The following is a 25,772-nucleotide window of genomic DNA, read 5'->3' as shown; positions in this document are numbered from 1 at the left end:
CACAGAGATAGTGTAGAAACCCCAGGCAGATAGCTGATAAGCTGTTACCACCCTTGGGCCCAAAAGGACAAAGGAAGGGGAAGATACGGAGGAGCAATGATTTCCATCAAGAGATTCAACCAGCTTGACATGGCCTCAGAGAGGGAGATCCGCAGGGATAAATATTACCCTAACTCCAGTCTCCTGATTCCCTCCCAACTCTGGCTAGGGTTCCTCATTGGGCCAAATAAATCAAAAGCCACAGAGCATAAGAGCCTAGTTGTAGTCAGATGGGTCAGTTCCCTGGACACAGACCAGAGTAGAACAAGCTGGAGAGTGAATCTAGAAGAGCAAACTGAAATATCTGGTACAGTGATGTAGACTGAACATAGTATGTGCCTTTTTGTTATATTGATACATTTTAAATACACAGACATCAAACACACACACAGTTTTTCAAAATAATTTTTTTAATGTTTATTTATTTTTGAGAGAGAGAGAGAGAGAGTGTGAGCTGGGGAGGGGCAGAGAGAGAGAGTGAGACACCGAATCTGAAGCAGGCTCCAGGCTCTGAGCTGTCAGCATGGAGCCCAACACGGGGTTCGAACCCACGAACCATGAGATCATGAACTGAGCCGAAGTTGGACGCTTAACCGACTGAGCCACCCAGGCACCCCTACACACACTGTTTTTCAAACTAGCATATCCTGTGAAGTGTCATAAATCTTTTTAAATAATGGGATAGTATAATGCTTTTTAAATAATGAGAAAACAGGCACAATGATACAAAAACGAGGTTAGACAGAGAAGGCCAATAATTGTTCAATCAGGACCTCCTGGGAGCAGAACCATGATAAGTCACTAATTTCTAAAATCTAGCTTTCTTGTACCGATTCTCTAGAGAACAGAATCTGAATTAAAACTTGATGTTGAGTATAGTCACCGGAATGAGAGGAAAAGGGGAGTGAAGCAGAGAAGAATGAGGATAAATAGAGAGGTGTGCATTACTGAGGGGACCACAAATTTGTAACAGTCACAGTTCTGCCATGTGGGACATCTTTTTTTTTTTTTTTAATATTTTTATTTTTGAGCCAGAGAGAGAGAGAGAGAACATGTGGGGAAGGGGCGAAGAGAGAGGGGACAGAGGATCCAAAGCAGGCTCTGCCCTGACAGCTTTGGTGCTGACAGCAGTGAGCCCACTGTGGGGCTCAAACCTACAAACCATGAGATCATGACCTGATCTGAAGTCGGATGTTCAATGGGTGGAGCCACACAACTGCCCCTGCCAAGTGGGACATCTTATGAGGGCTCATACAGGACATCATAACAATAGTCTCTGGGGGAGAAAGGAGATGAATATACTCACTGGCCCCCCTTTTTGCCCTTCTGTTGGGTAAAGTTCATCCCCTTCAGGGTGAATTCCCCTGAATTTACAAGTTGTCTCTCTGGCCACTCCATTTAGACTTGAAGGAAGCCAGAGTCTAGCTGGTTCTGGGCTCTGGTCCAGTGGTCCCTCTGGATATGGTGTCATGTGAGGGATCATTCAGTGTAGACCTGAATGATACCTTCTTTAATGGAATGAGAGATGAAACACTGGTGCTCACCATGGTGGTCAGAAATCCTAAGGAAATATTTAGGACTGAAATTATTTGTGCTGATGGTTGTGGCATCAGCAACTACCCAGGACCCTATCTATGGTGATATGAATAAGGCAGTACTTTGTTAGCTATTTTCATAAGAAAGCCAGTGTATAAAATATAATGCCTATTTATGACTTACAATAAAAAATGTGACTTTGAGACACTTACATTTAAATCTAGGCATATCATTCCACTTTGCATAAAACCTGCCAACGCCTACAACAGTGTTTCTTAAGAGTTTCTGCTGTGTGTAATTAAAGGCTGAGAAGAGTAAACAAATACTCACAGATGTCTGCCTTACTCCAGTAGCAGAGGGCAAAGAAAATTTCATGAAAATGTAATGTTTTATCTTAAGCCTCACAAATATTAATTATTAAACTATTTAAATGATACATTAATTTGAGGAATATTGATGCTCCTGGAAACCCCTGTATTTACCTTATGGATTTTAGTACTTCCTGACATATTTGAAAGCATTGACTTGTAGAATAAAGTCCAGCCTTCTCAACATGATATGGAATGGTCTTTCTGATCAAGACCCTACACATTTATTCACCTATTTCACAAACACTGAATGTCATCACTATTCAAGAGACTGGACTCCACTGAAGAGGGAAGAAATTTATAAAATCCCTGAGCTTATAGTTCAGATTCTAGGGGAAAATACAAATAAATAAGCTATTACTGTATAAAGTGGTAACACTTCTGATAGAGGTATGGGGGCTAAATATATGGGATATGTGTCTAAAGTAGATTTGAGTGTCAGGGAAAGCTTTCTAGAAGAACCATATTCTAAGTTAAGAATTGAAATATAAATTGGCCTCAACCAGCTAAAGTTAGAACAAAGCATAAGAGAACAAATTGTTCAGAAACTGAGATTAAAGATGAGATACCTCCTGAGGCAGAACCAGCTTGCCAATAGCTTTGAAAGCTATGGTAATCACATTAAAGTTGATACTGAGAGAAACAGGGAGTCTCTGAATATGCTAAGGGGAATAATGTGATCAGGTTCACATTTTAACATGATCACCCTCTTTGCATTGTGGTGAATGAATTGACAGAATCATGACTGAAGGCAAGGAAGCCAAATGGATTGTTTTTGCAATCACTTGGGCAAGAAGTGGTGATAGTAAAAAGAGGACCTAGTTTTGAGGTACATACTGATGAATTGAATAGACCCTGGTAATGGAATGTATGTGTGACCTGAGGAAAAGGGAGTAGGAAGGATTATGTTCAAGCTTCTAATTTGACTTTGGGCCATGTGGGAGAGCCAGGAAAGGGAAGGAAGTTTAAGGGACAGAGCAAGTAAGAGCCCAGGTACCTGTGGGACTTCCGTAGGGAGTCGCAGGCTTGCATGTTTGGCTCTGATCTGAAACTCTAAAGAGAAGTTGGGACTTTTCAACATCTATAAGACAGTCTGTTCAAAAGCTGACATTTAAGAATATTCCATTTATAATCCCATCACAATTTATATTTACTTCCACATCCATTCTCTGTAATTAGAAAAAATTTCCAACTATATCAATAATGGAAATATTTCACACTTTTCTACATGTTGTTTCTTCAGCCTAGGATAGATCACCTTTGCTATCTGGGAATCTCTTCTCCATACTTCAGGATTCAGATCAATTGACCTCTCTGTGAAGCCTTCTTAAATTCTTGATATGGTCTTAATTTCTTCCTTCTATGTATTGTCATAGCACCTTTTTCCATTTGAAACTTGTCCTGACTTACTTATTTGGCTTTCATTCTGACTCACTTCACTGAAGCTTTTCGACTAGAAAAGAAGTAACAACTATGATAAATTAGTTCTGTATGATTTTTCTTGCATTGTGCCTCCGTATTGGTGCCGCATTGTTCTCCTTCAAAGTGAATCCCCCTTGGCATTCCTGAGATACTTTAATACACTCAATTAAATAAGATTGCCCACATGTCAGATACAGCCCGAGTTTATTGTTGGTTATTAACCACAGCTATGCAATAATTCTCTGAGACCCATTTATTCTTACCTTGAATAGTACTGGTAGTTCTCTGAAATATAGTGTTAAAATTCGTAGAGATTATGGAGTTGAGCCGCCGGAAAGGTTATTAAACATATCTACCTTAAGATAAGCTGAAACATTATAAATATTTTAAGGCAATTCGTTTGAATGTATAAGAAGTGATGATTCATGGGCAGACTGTCTCTACTGTCTTGAGGACATTGCTGGTTAAAGCCAATGGCCCAGCTTTCACAGACAAGCCATTAATAGATGTTCATATTCGACAAGGCTAAATCCATTGCTTCAGTAATATAATATTGAGAGTTTAAGAACAAGATGAGATAGACAATGCTGCTTCAATATCCGCAAGTATCCTTTGTTTCAGCACCTTTTGATATGCTTATTTATTTTCTGAGGTCATCTAGTGTATTTTTGAAAAAGATTAATATACAAAAATAACATTCTTTTCTATTCCAAGGTTTATATAAAGAAAAATAGTATGGCAAACATTTCTAAAAACAATGAAAGGGCTCTATTTGGATCTTTCCTTAGAACTTAAACGGAAATTGATTTAGGGTGTGAGTACCTGAGCTTGTTCTTTGTAATACAGTAGAATTTTAAGGAATGACTTTACATTTGGATTCGAGTTTAATTTTTGTGTGCATACTTTAAGATTCCCAAACTAATATATCAGGTTCTTCACAGTAGTGAGAAACCAATGACTACCTTTTAATGTAAGCCATCACATTTTGAAAGTAAAACTATTGTGTCTAGTATTTTTCTGTAGCCTTTTGAATTTTGAAATGAACAGTTTTTTCTACATTGCTTTAGCTGTTTGTGGCTCTCTTGTATTAGGGCTAATAGGTTAAAATAAACCTCTTAAATCATTCTCCTGATATAATAAGGCATTTGTAAAACCCATATGGTTTTCTCTTTAGAGAAATGATTATATCCCTTGGCTACATTGCCTGCAGTTCTGCTAGCTGCCCCCTGGCAAATGATGATATCGAGGGTTGTGATTTTGTGACCCAACTGAGCAAGAATATAATGAAATGGATCACCATTTACTTGTAAAAGATACATTTTACTGATTTTTCACACAAAGTGGTGATATAAGTTCATGTGCTCAAGTTTCTTCTCCCAAATTGCCAAAGAAATACTTTTTAAGTGGAAAAAAAATCAGTTCTGGAAAAAGGAGATAGATACTACCATTTATGTAAGAAATCATCCCATTAGATCAAGATTGAGACCACTTGTGCCCAGCATGAAATTTATATCTTCCATATCACTAAATGGTAATTGTTCCTTAGTTACCTAAACCCAAAATCTGAGATTCACCTATGCTTTTTCATCTTTCTCTCTGAACTACCTATTCACTACTTCACTTCCAGATCTACCCTCCATCTTTTTCCACCCTGCTTGGTACCCTGGGAGGCTGACATCTATGGGCCACAACCACCCAGCTCCCTTTGGCCTCTGACTTTCAGTTTGGCCAAAGAGATGGCAGGACATTGAAGGAATAGAAAGAGGAAGAGGTCAAGTTATTCTGTTTTCTCTCAGCTGCATATAAATTTGTGGTGGCTGCATTCCTTACTCCAAGACCACAGCTCTTCTCAAGTGCCCCTTCTTCTGTACGGCCATCTTTGTCCACAGCACAGAAAGTACTTCATTTTCTTGCCCATTCAGGTTCAATGACAGTGACAGATTTGTTTCTTGGGACACTTTTCAATCACTTGTTGATTCTCTTAAGCTTTTCCAACTTGAAAATAGTCTCTTCATTAAACTCACTTGTTACTCTTTCTGAATGTGCATCTGTTTTCTGACAGTCCCTGACTGATGCATACCTCATATATGAAATTGATCACAAAGTCATTTGGGAAACCAAATGTGACTTTGTTACAGAGTTAACATTTGTTAAGTAGAGCCCCACATGTTACATGGTGAGCCGTGGTTCAACAGAAGACCACATTGGAATAGAAATAAAGAAGTTTATTTTTCACAAATTCTGGAGGAAGTAACCATCATGCCTTGAGGAGTCATGCCGGAGGTCAAAGCAGGGTTCAAGCAGAGAGAGAGGAAGAGGATCTGAAATAAATGCCTTATTAGGGTCTGTAGCAGGAATGCTTTGGGATTCCTAGACCAAAGCTAGGTGGGTCAGTTCAAACCAAAAGGAACAGGATTTTGGTACGCTCCATGGGGATCTTACCCAGGTGGCACATGAGGATAAGTCAGGGGGAAGTGGGGGAGACTGCTTATCACAAAGGCAGTAGGGAAGTCATATTAGGAACTTACATTTACTTGTGACTCTGCCAACTGTTACCTAGGGCATGCACTCATGGGAATGACTTATGCCACTTCAAGGACTTTGTGGGCTGCTTGACCACAAAATGGATGCCAAGGCAACAATATTATAGAATAATTTAACTAAACTCTCAATAACAAATCCTTCTGAAATGCTATCACTTCACTATACCCCCAATAACATACTCTTAGTTCAAGTTCCAATCTGATTACTTTTATTCCTATAATACTTGAATTACTTCTGGCTACTATTCCCTCACAAACTATTCTTCACATTAAAACCAGAAAGGTAGCTCAAAACAGATATGGATTATTGATTTCCTGCTTAAAACGTTCATGGCTTCACATTGCCTTTAAATTTGGCCAACAAATCTCCCCATAATCCAGCCCCTGCCTGTCTCCCAAGACTCACCTGTTGGTGTTTGCATGTGTGTGCTTCTTTCCCTACAGGCTTCTTTGCCCATCCTTCTCTAGCCAACTGCTGTTTTTTTTAAGACTCAGCTATAAACCTCATGAAGAAGCCTTTCTGATAGCTTTTGCTCTACTCTTACCGTAACATCTGTCTACAACACTGCCATCAGTACATCTGTTTGTCCCCTGCCAGGAATAAAAAATTTGAAAAGTTTTAGTTCAAGGTTCAAACTATATGGGTTCAAATCCATATGTTTGCCTATGATATTGAGCAAGTTTATTAAGTGTGTACCTCTGTTTTCTCATCTGTAAATTTAGGAAAATAAAAATGGTCACTTTTTGTATTGTGAGAATAAAATTATGTTAGCACATTTGCAACATTTGAGCAGTGCTGAGTTTAGTTAGCACTTAATGCATTATGCAGTCTTGCATTGCTCAATTTTTTTTTTCTCAACCCCATAAGATGGAAAGCTCATAAATAGGAGGGCCTCGGTTCTACTACTGAGCATATTTAGTGAGTTTCTGGTGCATAGAGAGAATTCCATAAGTCCTTTTAGGTTGAATAAATGAATGAATGATGTGCAGTGAATTCTGGATTAATTGACATGTCGTTTCTCTTGACCCATCTTTTTTTTTTTTTTCAAATCCTGGCTGGTAATGTCTAGATCTAGATTCCTTAAAGGAGTTCTTTTTATGAAATAAATACTCTGGGATTCCTATGAATGTGAGAAAGTTATTCTCTCATTTTAAGACTAGAAGACAAATTTGCATTTGTTTTTGCCAGTGCACATGTTCTTATAGCTGGAGTTAAGTATGTGACTTTAATCATGACATATTGATTGTTAACTTTCCTGTCTCTGATTTGGATGCACTTTCAAGGTAATAAGTAATAATACATTTTCAATCCCGACTGATATTTTAGTATATTCTTCTTTCCTGTATGTTTTATGCTAACTTGGAAGTATTCCAGAGTAATATCTCTCCATAAAGGAAATGTAATTAATATAATTAATGTTTCCATTTGACATAAAACACCTACTAAAAATGCTGCATATTTTTATATTCCTTATTGTCAATAGTGGAAAGATATTCAGACTTCAGTGATTTACAAAACTAAATGTAGCCATTTAGTAAAAATGTTCTTTTAGTAAAAAATACTGTTTTTATAAGTATGTTATTTTAAATTTAATTTGCTCTTAAAAATCTAAATAATACAAGCATTAGATTGTGAATTTGTAGATTTCTTTAAGGATCCATGATGTAGAGTTCAGTATCCATAATGATCCATTAAATTTTATATTTAAAAATGATTTGTTTCTTTTTATGCCACACCTCAGAATGTATCTATAGATTAGAAAATTTATAAAATCAAAAAATATATCTTTGGCAATTATTATATATCAGAACTGATATAGCTAAGTAAGTAAATAAAGTTGCTTTAAGATTTTAAGCCCTAAAAAGAGAAATAATCATAGAATAACAATTAAGTGTTCGATGGTACAAATATACAAAATAATATTAAGCATTTTCTAAGAATTATAAGCTGTACACCCATATCTAAGTCTACTCCTATAAAGAATATATGGAGAACTACAAAAACTTAAAGATACACACCACATATTCACATGCAACATTCATATATATTAGTGTTGAAAAAAATAAAGTGTTCATTTAACAGGCGTGTATTTTGAGAAGTTCCTGGAAAATTAAAGAAAAATAAAATGGTGACTTCCATTTTGGGTAATGTAGTGGCTGAAAAACATTCCAACTATAAGTCAGACATAAAATATAGGCTAAAGTAGAGCCTATATTAAATAGGCTCTTTAAATATTAAAATAATTTTAATAAATTATTAAAATACCAAACTAATGAGAAAAATCCTTACCACCCCCCCCCCCAAAAAAAATGAAAGGAAAAAAAAACTATCTGACAAAAATTTTCCTGACTGTGCATTAGCTTTAGGTAGGAGGGAAAAAATCTTTCCCAATTATGTATAATACTGTAATTGAAGAAACTCTGTGTTCTTTTTCTCTTGGGTGAAATATTTTATATCTTTTAGAACCATGTATTTTGGAGTATGATTCAAGTACAAAATGCTCTTATTGCAAATAAATAATAGGGTACTCATTTAAATTAAAGCATATCAGAGAGGAAGGAGGTGGGATTGAGTGACATAGGTGAAGGGGAATTAAGAGTACACTTATCATGAAGAGCCTGAGTAATGTTGTGTAGAATTGTTGAATCACTATATTGTATACCTGAAACTAATTTAACACTGCATGTTAACAATACTGGAATTAAAATTTAAAACTTAATAAAAATTTAAAAAAAAACTATAACAACAAACTAGCTCACTATGGAGGTTTGTGATCCAAACCTGTATATCATTAACTTATTCAAAATATTTGTTGACTTGGTTCCAGGGATTATACTATAAATGAGCCACTTCCTATTTATTTAAAAGTCTTAAAGAAAAATTTATTTTTTAGTGTTTCCAGGTTGAAATTGCCCTCATGGAATGAACAAAGCAAATATAAGTCCTCTAAGAAATGCCTTACACTAAGGCCTCAAAGTATTCTCACAGATACAGTTCCAAAGAATATGAGTTTACAGTGAAAATATTATAAGACATTTGAAAGGGAATAAAAATCACCCTGAGAGATGAGACAGCAGAAAGAAGAGGAGGTGACTTGGATCTGCAAAGACCAGATGTTGTTATTACCAGATACAGAATAAAAAAATTTATGCTTGATTTTTTTAAGAAGTAAAAGAGGGAAGTTAGAGTATGAGTAAAGAAAAAGATACCATGAAAACTGAACAGAGAGCTTTTAACACAAGTAAATAGAAGTGTAAAAAGTGAAAAAATAATAATTTAAATTGAAAAATTGACAAGTTAAACAGCAATTAGAGCTATAAAGAGGGGCGCCTGGGTAGCTCTGTCGGTTAAACATCCAACTCTTGATTTCAGCTCAGATCATGATATCATGGTTCATGAGTTCAAACCCTGCAGTAGGAACACAGCAGTTGGAGCCCTGCACTGATCAGTGCAGAGTCTGTTTTGAGATTCTCTCTGCCCCTCCCTGGCACACGCTCGCGCTCTCTCTCTCTCTCTCAAAATAAATAAATAAAGAGCTGTGATGATAAATAATGAATGGAATAATATATCTGAAGAAACTATTATGAATTGAGAGAGATGTTGCAAAAGGAGCTGAAGACATGGAAGATAAAATGAGAACATTTTATTTCATCTAATGTTTTAATAGAAGAATTTAAAATGAATGTGGGAAAGCTATCATTTTTCCAGAATATGTGAAAAGCATAGATGCTTCATATAGAAAATCTCCCCAGAAAAAAACTAAGCTAGATGAATAAAAATAATTCTATATCTCAACATATCACAGTGGAAAAACTGGAAAGAAAAAGACCAAAAAGAACATTTTGAAGGTATTCAGAGAAGAGAAACAAGTTTTCTACAATAGAAGGATAATTGCATGTAGCAAATTAATTGTCAACAGGAATAACAGGAGACGGAAAACTGAAAACACTACAAAATTCTCAGAAAGACCAGGAAATCTTATTTGAAAAGACATGGACTAGAGCAGTATCTGTCATATATAATTATCTCCTATAAATTGAAGTAAAAATACTGAAAAATATGTTAAAAGTTATATAAGATGTGGTTAGAACATACTTGTATTGGACATACATTAAAGCACTGGAGGCAGGCAAAACCAAAAAGTGAGATGGAACCAAATCACAGAAGAACGTGTATTTCAATTGGAATAATTTTTTTTTATAGCTTTTTTTTTTTCTCAACGTTTATTTATTTTTGGGATAGAGAGAGACAGAGCATGAACGGGGGAGGGGCAGAGAGAGAGGGAGACACAGAATCAGAAACAGGCTCCAGGCTCCGAGCCATCAGCCCAGAGCCCAACGCGGGGCTCGAACTCACGGACCGCGAGATCGTGACCTGGCTGAAGTCGGACGCTTAACCGACTGCGCCACCCAGGCGCCCCACAATTGGAATAATTTTTGGTATGAGAGTAATAAGAACAAGAACAGTGAGAAGGATGAATTACAGAAAAACAGGAACTAAAGTCAGATACTGAAAAGAAAATACAAATGTAGAAGAACTGACAGAAGGTAGAAAAGATATTTTACTAGTTTTTTTAAAAGGAGGGGGGCGTAGAATTTCAGATGTGGAAAGGAAAGAAATCCAACATTTCTGCTATTTGACTGATCTGTCATATTGGCAGAAAGCATTGATTTAATTCCCATGCAGGGTTGGACTCGGGAATCAAGATCAGGACAGCTTGCACCTTCTCTGTGATCAGGAACAATCCTCAGTAGGGCTGACATGGGAAAAGAAAATCATAACCAATCAGTGAGAGTACAGCTCTTCAAAATTACCCACCCTGTATATTGAGGGACAGCAGCGGCTTGGAATGCCTTGGGGTACTATTCTGCTTAACACACAGCAATTCTGCGAACTTCGATTATGTGAGAATGCTTGTGATCTAAGGAACCTTATCTATGAATATGTAAGAGCTAAAACATACAAGATTGTGAGAATGAGAAATGTATTTCTTTAGTGAGAAAAATTGGGACAATGTGGAAACAAGATCTTTTAAAATCCCACTATTATGTTAATAGTGAATGAATTTACTTGTGCTTTAAATGTGAAATATTGGGGCACCTGTGTGGTTTAGTTGGTTAAGCATCTGACTTCTGTTCAGGTCATGATCTCACAGTTCGTGAGTTTGAGCTCCATGTCAGGCTCTGTGCTGACAGCTCAGAGCCTGGATCCTGCTTGGGATTCTCTCTCTCTCTCTCTCTCTCTCTCTCTCTGCCCCTCCCCACTTGTGCTTGTTCTCTCTCTCTCTCAAAAATAAACTTTAGGAAAAAATAAAATAAAATGTTAAATATTGCATTTGTTATTAGGATATGATTATTCTATTGCATAATGTTATGTGAAAAAAAGAAGAGTAATAATACCTGGGATTCGTGTTTTCAGATCAATTCTTCCAGGTATAATTTTTGTTTGATATTTAATTTTTGTCTTGAATGACAAATGAGAATTTTATAAGTACTAACAGTAATTTTACGTATTTCCTCTTTTAATGTAGTTATGGTAATTAAATACATCTTAAATAGCAAACATCTTTCTGTTTTGCTTTCAGAAAGAATTCACTATTAGATCAAACTAAAGACAAGACAACATGAATTTTGAAGCTAGTAGACAATGCTGACAATTTAAATAAAATTTTGAAGCCATTTTTCAGTATGTTTCAAGCTCTATTTGATAGCATGATAGCTCATGATTTTGATAGAGCAGAAATTAAATTCTTTGAGTTTATTCCTATTTGCCACCACCACTAAAACATGACTAGATGTTGACAGTTATCCTAAATGGGAACTGAGGGCCTGGCCACTAAGAAACTCCACAGAAATAGTACCATTTTAGGGAAGACAAAATTTAAATTAGGTTATGTTGATGTTTGCACACCTCTCAATCTACTAAAATTCATTGACTCTTGTACTTAAAATGGGTATCCTCTGCAAAGTATATCTATATACCTATTAAAATAAATGTATGACCCAGATATTAGAGAAAAACTTGAAACAGCTTAAATATATTAATTCCAAACTGATAGAAGCAATAATGTATAAACAGTATAACACTTTGCAACTTAAAAAGGAAAATGAAGAACTGTACCTACTGATAGGGCAGCATGCTAAGAATTATTTTTAGGTGAAAAAGTAAAGAGCAGATGAGCATATCCTAGTAGGTGAAAACATAAAGTAGAAGGGAGTATGTATGTTTATACAACTATTCTCATTTTTAAAAAACAGTATACATGTTATTTGTACATCAAGTATATGTCTTTTATTGCCTAGATTATTTTCCCACTTTAAAAATTTAATTATAATGATTTTTGAAGATTTCTTTCCCCCTATACTGTTAAGAGCCACAAACTCAAGACTCCTCTGGCTAAGTTTTTCTTTTTAATACTTCCTCATAATTCCAAAAATCCTGCTTCTCTGCTTATGAAGCAGGGCTTCATAATTGTGAGTGAGTCCATTCTTTCTTCTAAGAAATTGAGGCCAGACAAATGTATGCTAAACAGTGATAAAGTCAGCTAACAAGTAAAATCCCTCAGGCTGAAACAATGTGAATTGCTTGCTGCCTGCCAGGCAAATGATTTTGTAGAACTTTCTGGAAATGAGAGAATGGCAGGAATGAGACAATGAGTGGAGGGTCTTCCTTTCTTCCACCCAGAACTCCCACAACGTGATTAGTAATCACTGTCATATCAAGGTGCCTTTCTCTAAGGATCTGGCTTGATTTTGAGTAAAATTAGCATTTCATTCAATCATTAATTCATTCAGAAAAAGGTCTTTAGAGATTACTGCTTGTTATACCAATGACTGGTTCATCACTATATCCTTGTCCAGAGATACCCAAGAGACAATCCAGCAGATTCTTTATACTTATTATTTTAGACTGATAGTAATAAGAAAGGCAATGAAGTTTTACAATATTATTGATTTAAAAGTGTTGAAAACCCTGAATCCTGATTTATTTGTAAGCTTTCATATAGTCATGATTTTTAGAATGAAAGCAATTACAAATTTAATGCTCCTTTTGTACATTACTAATTATATCAGTATGACTATCATCTAATTGTATTTAATGTCCATGTTTATTTGGTATGTTTAACCTATTTTACATAAAGTAAAAATAAGTTAAAATGTTATCAGAAGAAATTTTTGTTTCTTTTTAAATCTATTAAAATTGAATAAAGTTTACTTTAATTCTAAAATAGGTGAGGTTATGACATAATTTATAATTTAAGAAAAGAAAAACACTGAAAGTGAAGGGCTGTTAATAGTGATATATCAAATACCAAATTTGACCTTAAAAACAGAATATGTTAAATTAATGCTGTTTTCAAAATTTGATTTATGGCCCTGCTGTTTTAATTGATGGATCAATTAACAGTAATTATTTTTGTATAATCAGCTAGCAGCTGAAATGTGCAACATATTGATTTTTTCAGGTGAGACATAGACTCCCTTAGCAGCTACTGTAGAAGAAAGAAGTAGTGACATTTAATTCAGTCTAATTTATTCCTGAAAGAGATAATTGACTGTAGTTCATGAAGTCTATAGCAAGAGATAGATGAAATGGTGAAATCATTCAGAAAAAATGAAATAAAAATTAAATTAGAATACAGAATACTGAGTAATAAATCCCATGAACTTCAAATTAGCATTGCTTAATGGAAGTTACTTTAAAGGGACAAATTTATACTATGAGTACAAATGGGGAGAATTATGCTAATCTAACAGAATGAAATCTGAGAAAGTTGATTGCAAGATTGCATCAGAAGTGTTAGAATTTATATTATTTATAAAACCAAACATGGTGTGTAATGGAGTTATGAAATGGACCCTAAATATAAACTTATTTTCACTTGCTATTTTTCTTGTTGGTACTGTGGTACATTGGATGTTTACAAAATTATTCAAATTAGTTTATAAAATATTTCTTGAAAAGTCTACTTGAGGATTATCATTGTTGTTAGGGATAACATGAAGAATGAGCAGAGATGATCCATCCATTCTTTGTGGACATTGAGGAGAGAGAAGACAGTTTGGCTTCATCAAAAATATAAATATATGGTTACAACCTGGGATAAACATCATAAGTAGAAATTTCAGGTTGCAAGAGCATTGTAAAACAAAAGAAATGACCTGCCGTTTAATATTATTTTGGTTTTGATAAAATGTTTTAATAAATTATCTATTTCATTTTCTTCAGCTTTTTTATTCCAATAAATTGACATGGTAATAGACAGGAGATGCAAAAATGACTGAGTCTCTAAACGTCAGTCTGAAGATAACTTTTGAACGGACTTCTTTTGCCAAAGTTTTATCTTTATGACAATGTACAAAATAAAAATTTACTCAGATAGTTAAGTTGTTGTTTATTTGTTATTGCAGGAAGATTTTTTTTATATTAAAAAGATAATTCTCCTAGTGATTTTTATTAAATGAGAATTCCAAAAGCACTACTTCCAAACAGTAATGTAACACTCAGGAGCACTCTGAAGACATCAATTCAGTTGTTTACTATGAATAAGGAATTCTGCCAAAATGAGGAATTTGTGTGTGGGGGGAAGGTAGAAGAACAATGACCAATGTACAGCCTGTAGCTCTACCTAAAATTAAAAAAATGTACTCCAAGCCAGTGGAAAATATTCCAGCAGTGGTACATTGACATACGGAATTTTAAAGATGAAAGAAATACCAATTTCATCTTAAGGACCAATGAAGAAGGAAGGCTATCTAGAGGAAATAAGATAGATTTTGACTTGGCACTTTAGGTAAAACTTAGATAGCAAGAGAGGAGCAATAATGCGTAGAAAGTAGTTGAACAAACTGCCTAAATTCAGAATGTTCGGAGTTTTGAAGGAATAGTAATCTCATTGGGTATGAGTGAAGTTAAGGTATTTATTAGGAATCACGATAAAGTGAGCTGGAAAGCAAAGAAGAATTCCATTACCAAGAGGCTTTGAATATAAAAGTAAGGAACTTCAACTTAATTCAAAGGGATTTTGTTGTTGTTTCATTATTTATTAAGGAAGAAGAAAATTAAACTGGTAGTAAAATTTGTGGGAAAAAAATTTAAGAGAATCACTTACAGGCATTTCTAAGGTACCTCATGAGTAACTCTCGAATGCAAGTCACTTTGAGGAATACACATTTCTAGTAATCAACCTAGAAATAAGTCACGTGCAAGCAGTTTTACCATTAAAATGTAACATGGCCTCATTTTTTTTTAACTTAGGTTCATGAGGGTTAAAATAGTCAAAGTAGAGCTATACTTAGCCACATTCTGATTCTTTTATGTAAGAAAACAATTAGGCTTATGGAGGCTGATACGTTCAGGTTTCTTACGTACTTAGAAGAAATTAATTTAGCTTCTCAGAACCACATAGATGGACTATAGCTCTGTGATCCACCTGAGGTCACATTCTAGAGCTCAGGCATTTTCAACATTTGTAAATCCCACAACTGGAAACCAAACATGATAATTCTCTTTACCCTAGGTTAAACCGCTGATATGTGTTGTTTTTATTTCATCTTATTTTAAACCAGAGTTTCTGTTATTTCTGTTTAAGTTCATGTACTTTTACTTATATTGTGTTTTCTGATCTTGTTATAAATCTAGATCCCAGGATTCCACTCTGTCTACAGTGTCTTCTGTTGCTCCTTCTAGTGCAACAGAAGGGGTTGACGCCACATGGACCTCCCTCGGCACCCCTCCTGTAGCACCACCCGTGTGCCAGGAGGACCTGTGTTACAATGGAGGCACTTGTCATCCTGTCTCCCTCTCCAGCGGTACCTTCTCATTCCACTGTGACTGTCCGCTACATTTTACTGGCCGTTTCTGTGAACAAGGTAATCGATCTTCATTTGTTTTTAAAAAGTTCTCTAGAGGTGACAAGAGAATTACAACCTTATAGGAAGCATGTTGACAGAAACAAGAAACATCTGTATAATTTTATTTAAAAATGAATTATGATAGAACACTTTTGGTTCAGTATTGTAGAAGCAAACCTAAGATTTTATTTTCTCCATTAGGATTGCCATTCAAAATATATTTTCAGCTGCCACAAAAAATAAGAGTTTAGGTGGAAATGTAGTGTTCTTTATGTAGTTTGTTCTAAAATTATGATGTGTCCATCTTTTGTCAGCATAGAAACAATTAGGTTCTATTGTATACTATTTTTATTGCTTAATTATTAATCACATCACTTTTTTTTGTATTTCGTAAGCAGATCCCCGTATTTAAATTATTTTGTTAAGATTCGTTATTTTTTTGATAACTAAGAACATGGTTTTAGCATTAATGGAGCTGTTTATGAATCAAAAGAGAATTTCCCTATTGCAAACATCTAATGGCCTCCTAAGAGTCACTCAGTTAATTAAAGCAGTGATGGGCAATTAGAGCCAGAAACGCCCTGGGCAGATTACAAAGGCATTAGGTCATGATGCATGTCCTTACACTAATAGCTGAAAAGTGATATTGTTTTCTATGTAAAATTAATCACTGGTTCTAAATTGAGGAGGTGAGGATGGGGATTACTATTGGATAGTGATTCATATGGCAGAGAATTTCATTATTTGTCCAAGATTGTGTTTAAATCCTTTTTCAACACCAAAATGTGAGACCTCTGGAAGCAAACTCATAGGTACATATATGTTATTCAGCTCTTCTTGCCAAATAACCCTGTGTGACTGTTATGTGTTAATATTCAGCCAAGTAAGTAAGTAAATATAGTTAAAAGCAAAAAAAATGGAAACATGGTCTATTTTCAGTCTCATTGTATAAATAATATGTATCCTTAAAGTCTATTTTTTAACTGTAAAATGCTTTTGAAAACATCACTTTGCTTGATTTTTGAGTGAATATTTCATATGTCTGCGAAATATGAGACTTGCCAATTCTGCTACAGTATGAGACCATTTATACTACATTCTGTAAGTAGAGTTCTAGGAACATAATTTGGACTGTAAAGCTCTTTTAGATCCACACTTAGCCATTTAAATCTCTGAGAGGGCTTTTTCTTTTTTTAATTTCATGCTAGGTAGAGTTTTAGAAAAATACCCTTCTTAATTATTTTTATTTTTATAATAAATTATTTTATTTATTAATTTATTAGATTAATTTATTAATCTATACTTTGATTTTTAATGTTTTTTTAAATCAAATTTACTAGTGATAGTGAAATTGATGTAATGAAACGAGGAGTCTTTAGTTATTGGCTATATCTCATGGTCAGTCATACACATTAGACTACAAATGACCCTCCAGCCATAATCCTTAACTCTCCTACTGAATCCCCAGTTCTCCCTCCTTTAACTCCTTACTGAACAGCTTTAACAGTGGATGTACAGACCTGTACTTTCTCCAGAAAGATATAAATCCAGGCTTATTTGGAGTTAAACCCAAGGCTTGACTGTGGTTTAATTCTATTTGGTGTTTTGGGTTGCAGAATGTAGAAAATTGACCTCAGGAAAAGGACTGGGAATCTCTGTTTATATTTGTTGTTAGGGATATTTTATTTTTCTCTTTTCAGCATTATTAAGTACTTCCTGCCTTTTACATTCTAATGTTTTTCCTATTGAATTTATAATATTTTAAAAACTAATAATTGGATTATATGCATTGCAAAAATTAGGTAATCCAGTATAGAGTACTAATTTCTGAGTGCAAAATAATCAGAAACTGTGAGTAAATAATTATTGCCAGTTACAGACTTTTTAAAGAACTTTGAGTAATATCTGAGCTTGTGTGATACTCTATACAAAATTTATGCAATAGAACTCTTTTTTTATAGTATGAGTTGTCATAGTATTATCTTTTTCTTTCCTCCTTTTTTGGGAAATATTTCATGTGTAATACTTATAATGCAGTGTAATGTGCATTTTTAGAATTTGGAATATTATTTCTTTTTTTTTAACGTTTATTTATTTTTGAGACAGAGAGAGACAGAGCATGAATGGGGGAGGGTCAGAGAGAGAGGGAGACACAGAATCTGAAGCAGGCTTCAGGCTCTGAGGTGTCAGCACAGAGCCTGATGTGGGGCTCGAACTCATGGACCGTGAGATCATGACCTGAGCCGAAGTCGGACGCTCAACCGACTGAGCCACCCAGGCGCCCCTGGAATATTATTTCTAAGTATAAGAATTTTATGTTGTTTTAATCGTTTATCCCTTAAATTTGAATTAAGTACCTTTCTTCTTTCAGTCATAAAGTCAAGAACAGGTTTGTGTTTTCAATCTAGTGCTCTAAATATAATTCATACTGGTATGCATTTTACAATCCCGATTGACAGATGAGGATGGGCGCCTAAGACCCATGATTCAGGAATCTAGTACCATGATGAGACTTTTTATAGTATTATCTAGATTGGCCAAATGCCACAATTTCTAAGTGTAGATTTCAATAAACAATATTCTATGCCAGTTTCAGTGTTTCACCTACATGGTAAAAATCTTGATTTGGATAAACAGTCCCTAAATCAGTCTGTCTCTGTCTCTTTCTGTCTTTCTGTCTCTCTCTCTCTGTCTCTCTCTCTTGCTCTCTCTCTCTATATATATGTATATTAGAAATATTATCAGTATTAAAATGCTTAGAACTTAAAGATAATTGCTATGAAAATAATTTTTTAATGAGTCCTTTACTGAGTACATTCAACAGCTAAAATATATGAAATTATGCTTCCAGAATGAAATTTACATACTATCACTGTGAAGGGTCTGATTTACCAGACACTGCACTGAGTGCTTCATGCATCTTCTTTCATTTAACCCTCAGAATAACCCAGCTGAAGTGGGAACTGTAAATTAACCCAATTTACAAATGAGAAATCTAAAGCCTAGACTCTGTTAAATTACTCACTGAAGGTCTCATAGTCTGTCTGTGGTAGAGGTAGGATTAGAAGCAATCTTGGCTGACTCCAGACTTCACATTTAACTGTGATGCTCCATTGCTATACTAGTTAGAATATCAAATTTAACATGATAGCAGGGCATGGAATTTCTGAATTTTCTTATTCTTTAGTCTCTACATAAAAAATATCTTTATTTCAGGAAAAAAAGAATTTTCTTTAAAAAATAAAACTTTGGGGGTGCCTGGGTGTCTCATTCGATTGAATGTCTGCTTCTTGATTTCAGCTAGGGTCATGATCCCAGGGTCATGGGATTGAACCCCGCATGGGGCTCTACACTGATCATGGAGCCTGCTTAAGATTCTCTGTCTCACCCCCCCCGCCAACCCCTCCGCATGCGTGTGCTCTCTCTTTCTCTCTCAAATAAAATAAAATGAAATTTTGAAAACCAGAAAACTAAAGAAATTAATGTTGATCTACTAAATTTTTACTACAGAGAGGATTATTACTGTGATCCACATAAAATTAAACTGTAGAGCACATTAGGTGACCTGAAAAGAATCCTATCTATCTCTATAATGATTTCAGTAAAACCTGAAATGTAGAAAGTAGATGAACAAGATTTGAATTTCAGAAAAATCTGTTTATTAATGATGGCAATACAATTCTCTGAAAAAAATATATATAATTGCACAGGCATCTATAAGTAAAGATAAGTTAGAAGTTGATTTTTCTTTTTTTTTTTTAATTTTTTTTAACGTTTATTTATTTTTGACAGGGACAGAGAGAGACTGAGTATGAGTGGGGGAGGGGCAGAGAGAGGGAGAGGGAGACATAGAATCCGAATCAGCCTCCAGGCTCCAAGCCGTCAGCACAGAGCCTGATGCGGGGCTTAAACTCATGAACCGCAAGATCATGACCTGAGCTGAAGTCAGACGCTTAACCGACTGAGCCACCCAGGTGCCCCAGAAGTTGATTTTTCTTTACAACCTTGCTTTTTTACTTCCAGTTAATATTCTTGTGAGAGGATATTAAAGTATTTTATTTTAACAACTTTGATTTTTCACAGCAAAATTGAGGTTTAAATTAAGTATAGACCGTAATTAAAATTGTGCTGGGTTCAGTAATACAGAGAAGGGTTTTTTAGGGCTATGGGACTCAGTAATGGGTCACCCATACACATGTTTCCTTTCTACTTAGCATTACGTAATGTGCTCTATTTTATCAAATCATCCCTATCCAATCACCTAATAGCATTGACTTTTATTGAATTGGTTTGATTTAATATGTGTTTTTTTCTCAACATATGCTATCTTAATTCATATTAGCTAAACCTTGTTGCCTAATTTATTATAATGATCCTGCATCTCACAGGGGAAACATAAGAACATATATTCTTGCTTTGTTTTAGATGGCTGCATGCAGGCAGATGGCTGTCTCCTACTGTAAAGTTCAGAGTGACAGATTTAGAATATCAGTGCCTTGTGCTGGGGAAAAGCGTATGCCTCTGACTATTAATTATAGGATTAACATTTTTAAACAGCCCAATACTTTTTAGTGTTCTATAAAACAGTTTTATAAATAGTGCAATAAAGGAGTATTTAAATGCCATACATTAAAACGAAGAAATCTTTTGTTTTATTTGATATCCTGTCTGTGTATATCCCATATATGTTTAAAGGTCAACTGTACTGAGTAAATTACAAACCTAGAAATAAAAATGAGAGGTTTTAGCAGGCATTTTGTCTTATTATAAAAGAAAGAAAAAAAAGATTGCCTTAACACCTGCCTTTGCTTTTACTATATTATTTTAAAGGCATATTAGAGTAGATTGAATTCATTTATTTATTTTAGATCAGGTGACCTAATGTTAGACATTCCAGAGCCAAGAAGGCAGAGAAACAGAGCATTAATCAGCTTCTTATAACAACGATTTATCTCCTTTGCAGGGAACTGATAGTCTACATCATCAGCAAACGGCCAAGAAATGGGTATTGGCATTTTCAAACATAATACTGAAAATTCCCATGTCTGAAAATGTATTTTTCAAATCCTAGAGCAGCGCTGCATATTTGTTAGTAAACAGCAACTGCTGAAATAGTTAAGTTGAAAATGAATGGAGATTGAAGTCAAGGACAGGGGCTGAAAGGAGACAAGAGGGTTTCATTTTTGAAAGCAAGGGTGGGCTGAAGGGCTCCAGTCTTCTCCACTATCAGTTGCAGCACACTCTCCAGCAAGGAGCCCTATGTTCAGTTAGTTGGTGGGAGAAGACAGCTCCCTCCTCTTCTCAGTGATTATAACTATGTAAAAAGTAAATATCCATCAATCTCTCTACTTACACTGGTAATGATCCAGCAATTTCCATATAGGATAAGGAGGGAATACATACACCCTTCTGTTTATCAAAAAAGAATGACATATATTTGTCTCCTTTATTTCCTTAATTAACATCCTTTTATTCCACTACAATTAAACAGATTTAAATAAATAAACATTAGGTGAACACCAAACATGTATAACACATGGAGTTAGATATTGGAGGTAGTATGAAATTAAGAAATCATGTTTTCATCCTTAAGTTTGCAAGTATTTGTTCACATGGGGTGTAGAATGGGAGATGCAGGGAAAGGAAGATAAACATAACAAAGGTAGGCTGGCATTTCCCACTTCCTTCTTTAAAGCTACATAGTCTCAGCTCAACATCACCTCCCCCTTAACAATGTATTACTTAGGACCTATATTAGTTTTCTGTTGCTTCCATAACTAATTATCACACAACTTAGTGATTTCAACAGTACAAGTTTATTATCTTGAATTTCCATAAATCATGGACTGAGCACCTGGTGGCTCTTTCGGTTAAATGTCCAACTCTTTGATTTCAGCTTGATCATGATCTCACAGTTCATGGGATCAAGCTCCACCTTGGGCTCCATATTGACAACATGGAGACTGGTTGGTATTCTCTCTCTTCCTTTCTTCTGCCCCTCCCTCTTTCCTCTCTCGTTTCTCTTACTTTTTCTCTTAAAATACATAAATAAACTTTAAAATTCCATATATTAAAGTTCCATAGATAGAAAGACTGCCATAATTCTCAGTGGGTTAAAATCAAGATATTGGAAGGGCTGTGTTCCTTTCTGGAGGTTCTAGGGGAGAATCTATATCCTTGCCTTTTCCAACTTCTAGAGGCCTTCTTCATTCCTTGGTTCATGGCCCCCTATATTCATCTTCAAAGCAAACAATGGTGAGCTGAAACTTTTTCATACCATGTTACTCCATCTATGCTTCCACCTCCCTTTTTTATGTTTAATGAGCCTTATTATTACACAGAGCCCATTCAGATAGATAATCCAGGATAATCCTTGTATCTCAGCATTGGCTGATTAGCAGTTTAAATTCCAACTGCAGCCTTAGTGTCCCTTTGCCTTCTAAAATAACATTTGCATAGATCCTAGGAATTAGGATGTGGACATCTTTGCGTTGGGGGGGGGGGGGCATTATTCTGCCTACCATAGGACTTGTAGTCATTCCTCAGGGAATTTACTTGATTATATAGTAGAAAAGGAAGTTCATTAGATGGATATCCGATGCTCACAAAATTGGGAAAAGCAAGTGGAACCAACTTGGAAAATATACTCTGAAGGATACTCTGGAGAACTAGGAAACAGGAAGCAGAATGAGGTTCATCCAAAAACAGTTTGGACCACCACCACCACCACCACCACCACCGAAGAAGAGCTTATACTGTCACTGTGTTCTGAATCATTTGCTTAAGATTCAGAGTCCCAAGAAGTATTTTGAAACTGTCTAGTTGGCAAAACCTCAGCCATATGCTAACCCACTGCCTGAGCAGGACAGAAAGAAGAGGGGTAAGAGGAACCATCTTTACCTTAGGCCTCTAACTGGATCATAAAATCCATCAAGATCCTGAACAATGGAGGCGCCTGGGTGGCGCAGTTGGTTAAGCGTCCGACTTCAGCCAGGTCACGATCTCGCGGTCCGTGAGTTCGAGCCCCGCGTCGGGCTCTGGGATGATGGCTCAGAGCCTGGAGCCTGTTTCCGATTCTGTGTCTCCCTCTCTCTCTGCCCCTCCCCCGTTCATGCTCTGTCTCTCTCTGTCCCAAAAATAAAAATAAACGAAAAAAAAAAAAAAAAAGATCCTGAACAATGGGCCTCTCTTTTATTTCCATACAAAAGTAGAGTCATTCACATAAGGTTTTTATAGCACACGTGTACACACACACATGCCATAATCTTTTCCTTAAAAATTCTTCAGATATTTCTCCTCCCTGTTCTCATCACTCCCCTATTTTCTGTTTTGTCCTTGAATTCTTGATATTTTTACTTATTTATATTGCAGACCTGTTTAGCAAACTTTTTATTGCCATTCCTCCCGCAAACACAACATAAACCTCTTATCAAAATATTTTCATAAAGATTGTTCCTTTATCATATCCAGTTTGGGTAATCAGGAAAAATATTCTATGATCAAAAGTGATATCTGGAATGGTACTTAAAAGGATGAGTTGGAGGAATTAGAATGAGCAAATTCATGAAGGAAAAGAGAGTTGTCTAGTTTGGCTTGGAAGCAGAGTACATGTGAGATCAGTGAAAAAATAAAGCTGGAAATTCAATAGGAACCATACTGCAGAGAACTCAAAATGACAGATTAAAAGTATTGATTCATTAGCAGTGCATTTCATTCAGAAAAAGACATAATGGTTGGTGCTTGCTTCAGAATCATGAATCTGAGAGTAGGATTTAGAAAAGATATGGTGAGGAGAACAAGGTAGAGATAAAAATTGGGACATAATTTCAACAGGCTAGAAAAATTGGATGAAAACTCTTTTAATTCAAATGTTTCTGAATAATTTGGAAGTATAACAGCTCTTTATAATTTGGAAGTATAACAGATTTTTATATAGTAAATTACTATACAGAAGTAGTTTAGATTTTTTATCAAAAAATTACAATCCTAGGCCCATATTTTCAGTGCATTATTTTGTAAAAAAGAAAGAAAGAAAGAAAGAAAAGAAAGAAAGAAAGAAAGAAAGAAAGAAAGAAAGAAAAGAAAGAAAGAAAAGTGTGGTATAAAATGTGATTATAAAAGATAAGACAGAGATAAACTCATCCACTTAAAGATATCATTATTGACATCTGGTTGTGTAAGTCTCAGGACCCTATCATAGTCATTCTGTCCAAAAGTGAGATGCAGAGGAGTTAAGATGGCAGAGTAGTAAGGGGACCCTGGGCTAGTCTTGTCCCTCGAGCACAGCTAGATTAGTATAAAACGATTTTGAACACCTAGGATATCAATCTGAGGATTAACAGAACAATCTGCATAATTTGAGGGAGAGAATCAGCAGATATGTGGTGTAGAGAGGTGAATTAGGGGAGACAAGAGCCATGGTGGCACCGAGGAGAGGGAGCCATTTTTGCAGAGAGGAAAGAGAGAGATGGGGAGAGAGAGTAGTGCATCAGGTTTGCACAAGAAAGCACTCCCCTGAAAGCAGCTAGAGAAAAACAATGAAAACACAACACAGGAGCCTCCACAAGAAAACTGATCCCCAAAACTACCAGTAGGGGGAAAAGGAGAGGGTTTCAATGCCACCAGCTTTATATGAAGGGTGGAGCACAGAGTCTAAAGTTTCGGAGGTCAGCCCCTGGTGGTGCTCCCAGGAGAAAGCAGGCAGTGATGTCTGAGGATCATGTGAGGAGAAGCAGTTTCCCTGTTTGGAGTGTATTTGGTCGATGTGATACGGCCTCTCCACAGGTGGAAGACCCAGCAGGTGCCATCAAGCCACCTCCTTCACCCATATAGGAACAAAGATGCCTGCTGAGGACAGCAAACACTGGCACCATCTGTGTGTTGCAATTTACCATAAACTCTGGGCACAGCTGCAGCACCATGGCACAACCATTTCCTGGGACAAGTTGGCCCCAGCCATAGCACAGGGACACCCTCTCCCAGAGCACCACTGTGGGTTTGAGCCACTGGGGTCTCTGAAGTATGGTGTTTTGAAACACAGCTGCACCTGAGATAAAACTGTGGAGGGAGGCACCACCTGGTGGGTGGACAGCTTGGGCACAGACAGGGGAAATGTGGCCGAGCTGACAGAAGTAGGGAGACCTGGGAAGGGTGAATAATTGCACATTGTGAGAGTATGAACTTCCTGCTCTGGAGACTAGGGATGAAGCCAGAGGTGAAGCCATTTTCACCATTAGCCCCCCAACACTGATTGACCCCAGTGAGCTAAACAGCACCATCAAGTGGAGAACAGAGCTGTTACACCAAGCCCCACCCCCTGTGCCCTACAGGCACATCTCCACTAGGGCAGGTCAGTCTGAGAATTAGAGCAGCAGGCCCCTTATCAGAAGACCCGCACAAATCCCTTCCACTGGCTTAGTCGGCTGACCACAGAGTACTGCAGAGTTTCAGCTCTAGAGGAAACTGGATCTAGCTTAAATTGTTTTTTTTGTTTTGTTTTGTTTGTTTTGTTTGTTTTGTTTTGTTTTGTTGCTATTCTTTTTCTTTTGTTACTTGGATACAGAAAGAGCAAAATATTTTATTTTTTAATTTTATTATTTTTAATTTTTAATTAAAAAATTTTTTTTCTCTCTTTTCTCCTTTCTTTTCCTCTCAAACTTCTCTTTTTTTTTAAATTTTTTTTTCAACGTTTTTATTTATTTTTGGGACAGAGAGAGACAGAGCATGAACGGGGGAGGGGCAGAGAGAGAGGGAGACACAGAATCAGAAACAGGCTCCAGGCTCCGAGCTGTCAGCCCAGAGCCTGACGCGGGGCTCGAACTCCCAGACCGCGAGATCGTGACCTGGCTGAAGTCGGACGCTTAAGACTGCGCCACCCAGGCGCCCCAAACTTCTCTTAACAAACAGACCAAAACACACCTAGGATCTAGCTTTCTTTATTTGATTTTTTTTTAATTTTTTAAAATTGTATTTCATTCTATTGTTATTATTACTGTTTTTTCTTCCTCCA

The 25,772-nt window shown here is 36.0% G+C and overlaps 1 protein-coding gene across 1 annotated transcript in view; it reads left to right on the top strand.

Moving 5' to 3' along the window:
* EYS (eyes shut homolog) overlaps positions 1 to 25,772 on the top strand; it is a 1,626,372-nt gene that overhangs the window by 1,156,819 nt on the left and 443,781 nt on the right. Inside the window, exon 30 of the mRNA XM_047860135.1 lies at positions 15,552 to 15,781. Coding sequence (XP_047716091.1) covers positions 15,552 to 15,781 — 230 coding nt within the window. The remainder of the gene's footprint in view (positions 1 to 15,551; positions 15,782 to 25,772) is intronic.

Source organism: Prionailurus viverrinus, chromosome B2 (assembly GCF_022837055.1).
Source record: "Prionailurus viverrinus isolate Anna chromosome B2, UM_Priviv_1.0, whole genome shotgun sequence".
NCBI classification, from domain to species: domain Eukaryota; kingdom Metazoa; phylum Chordata; class Mammalia; order Carnivora; family Felidae; genus Prionailurus; species Prionailurus viverrinus.
This window is presented reverse-complemented; position numbering and strand designations above follow the sequence as displayed.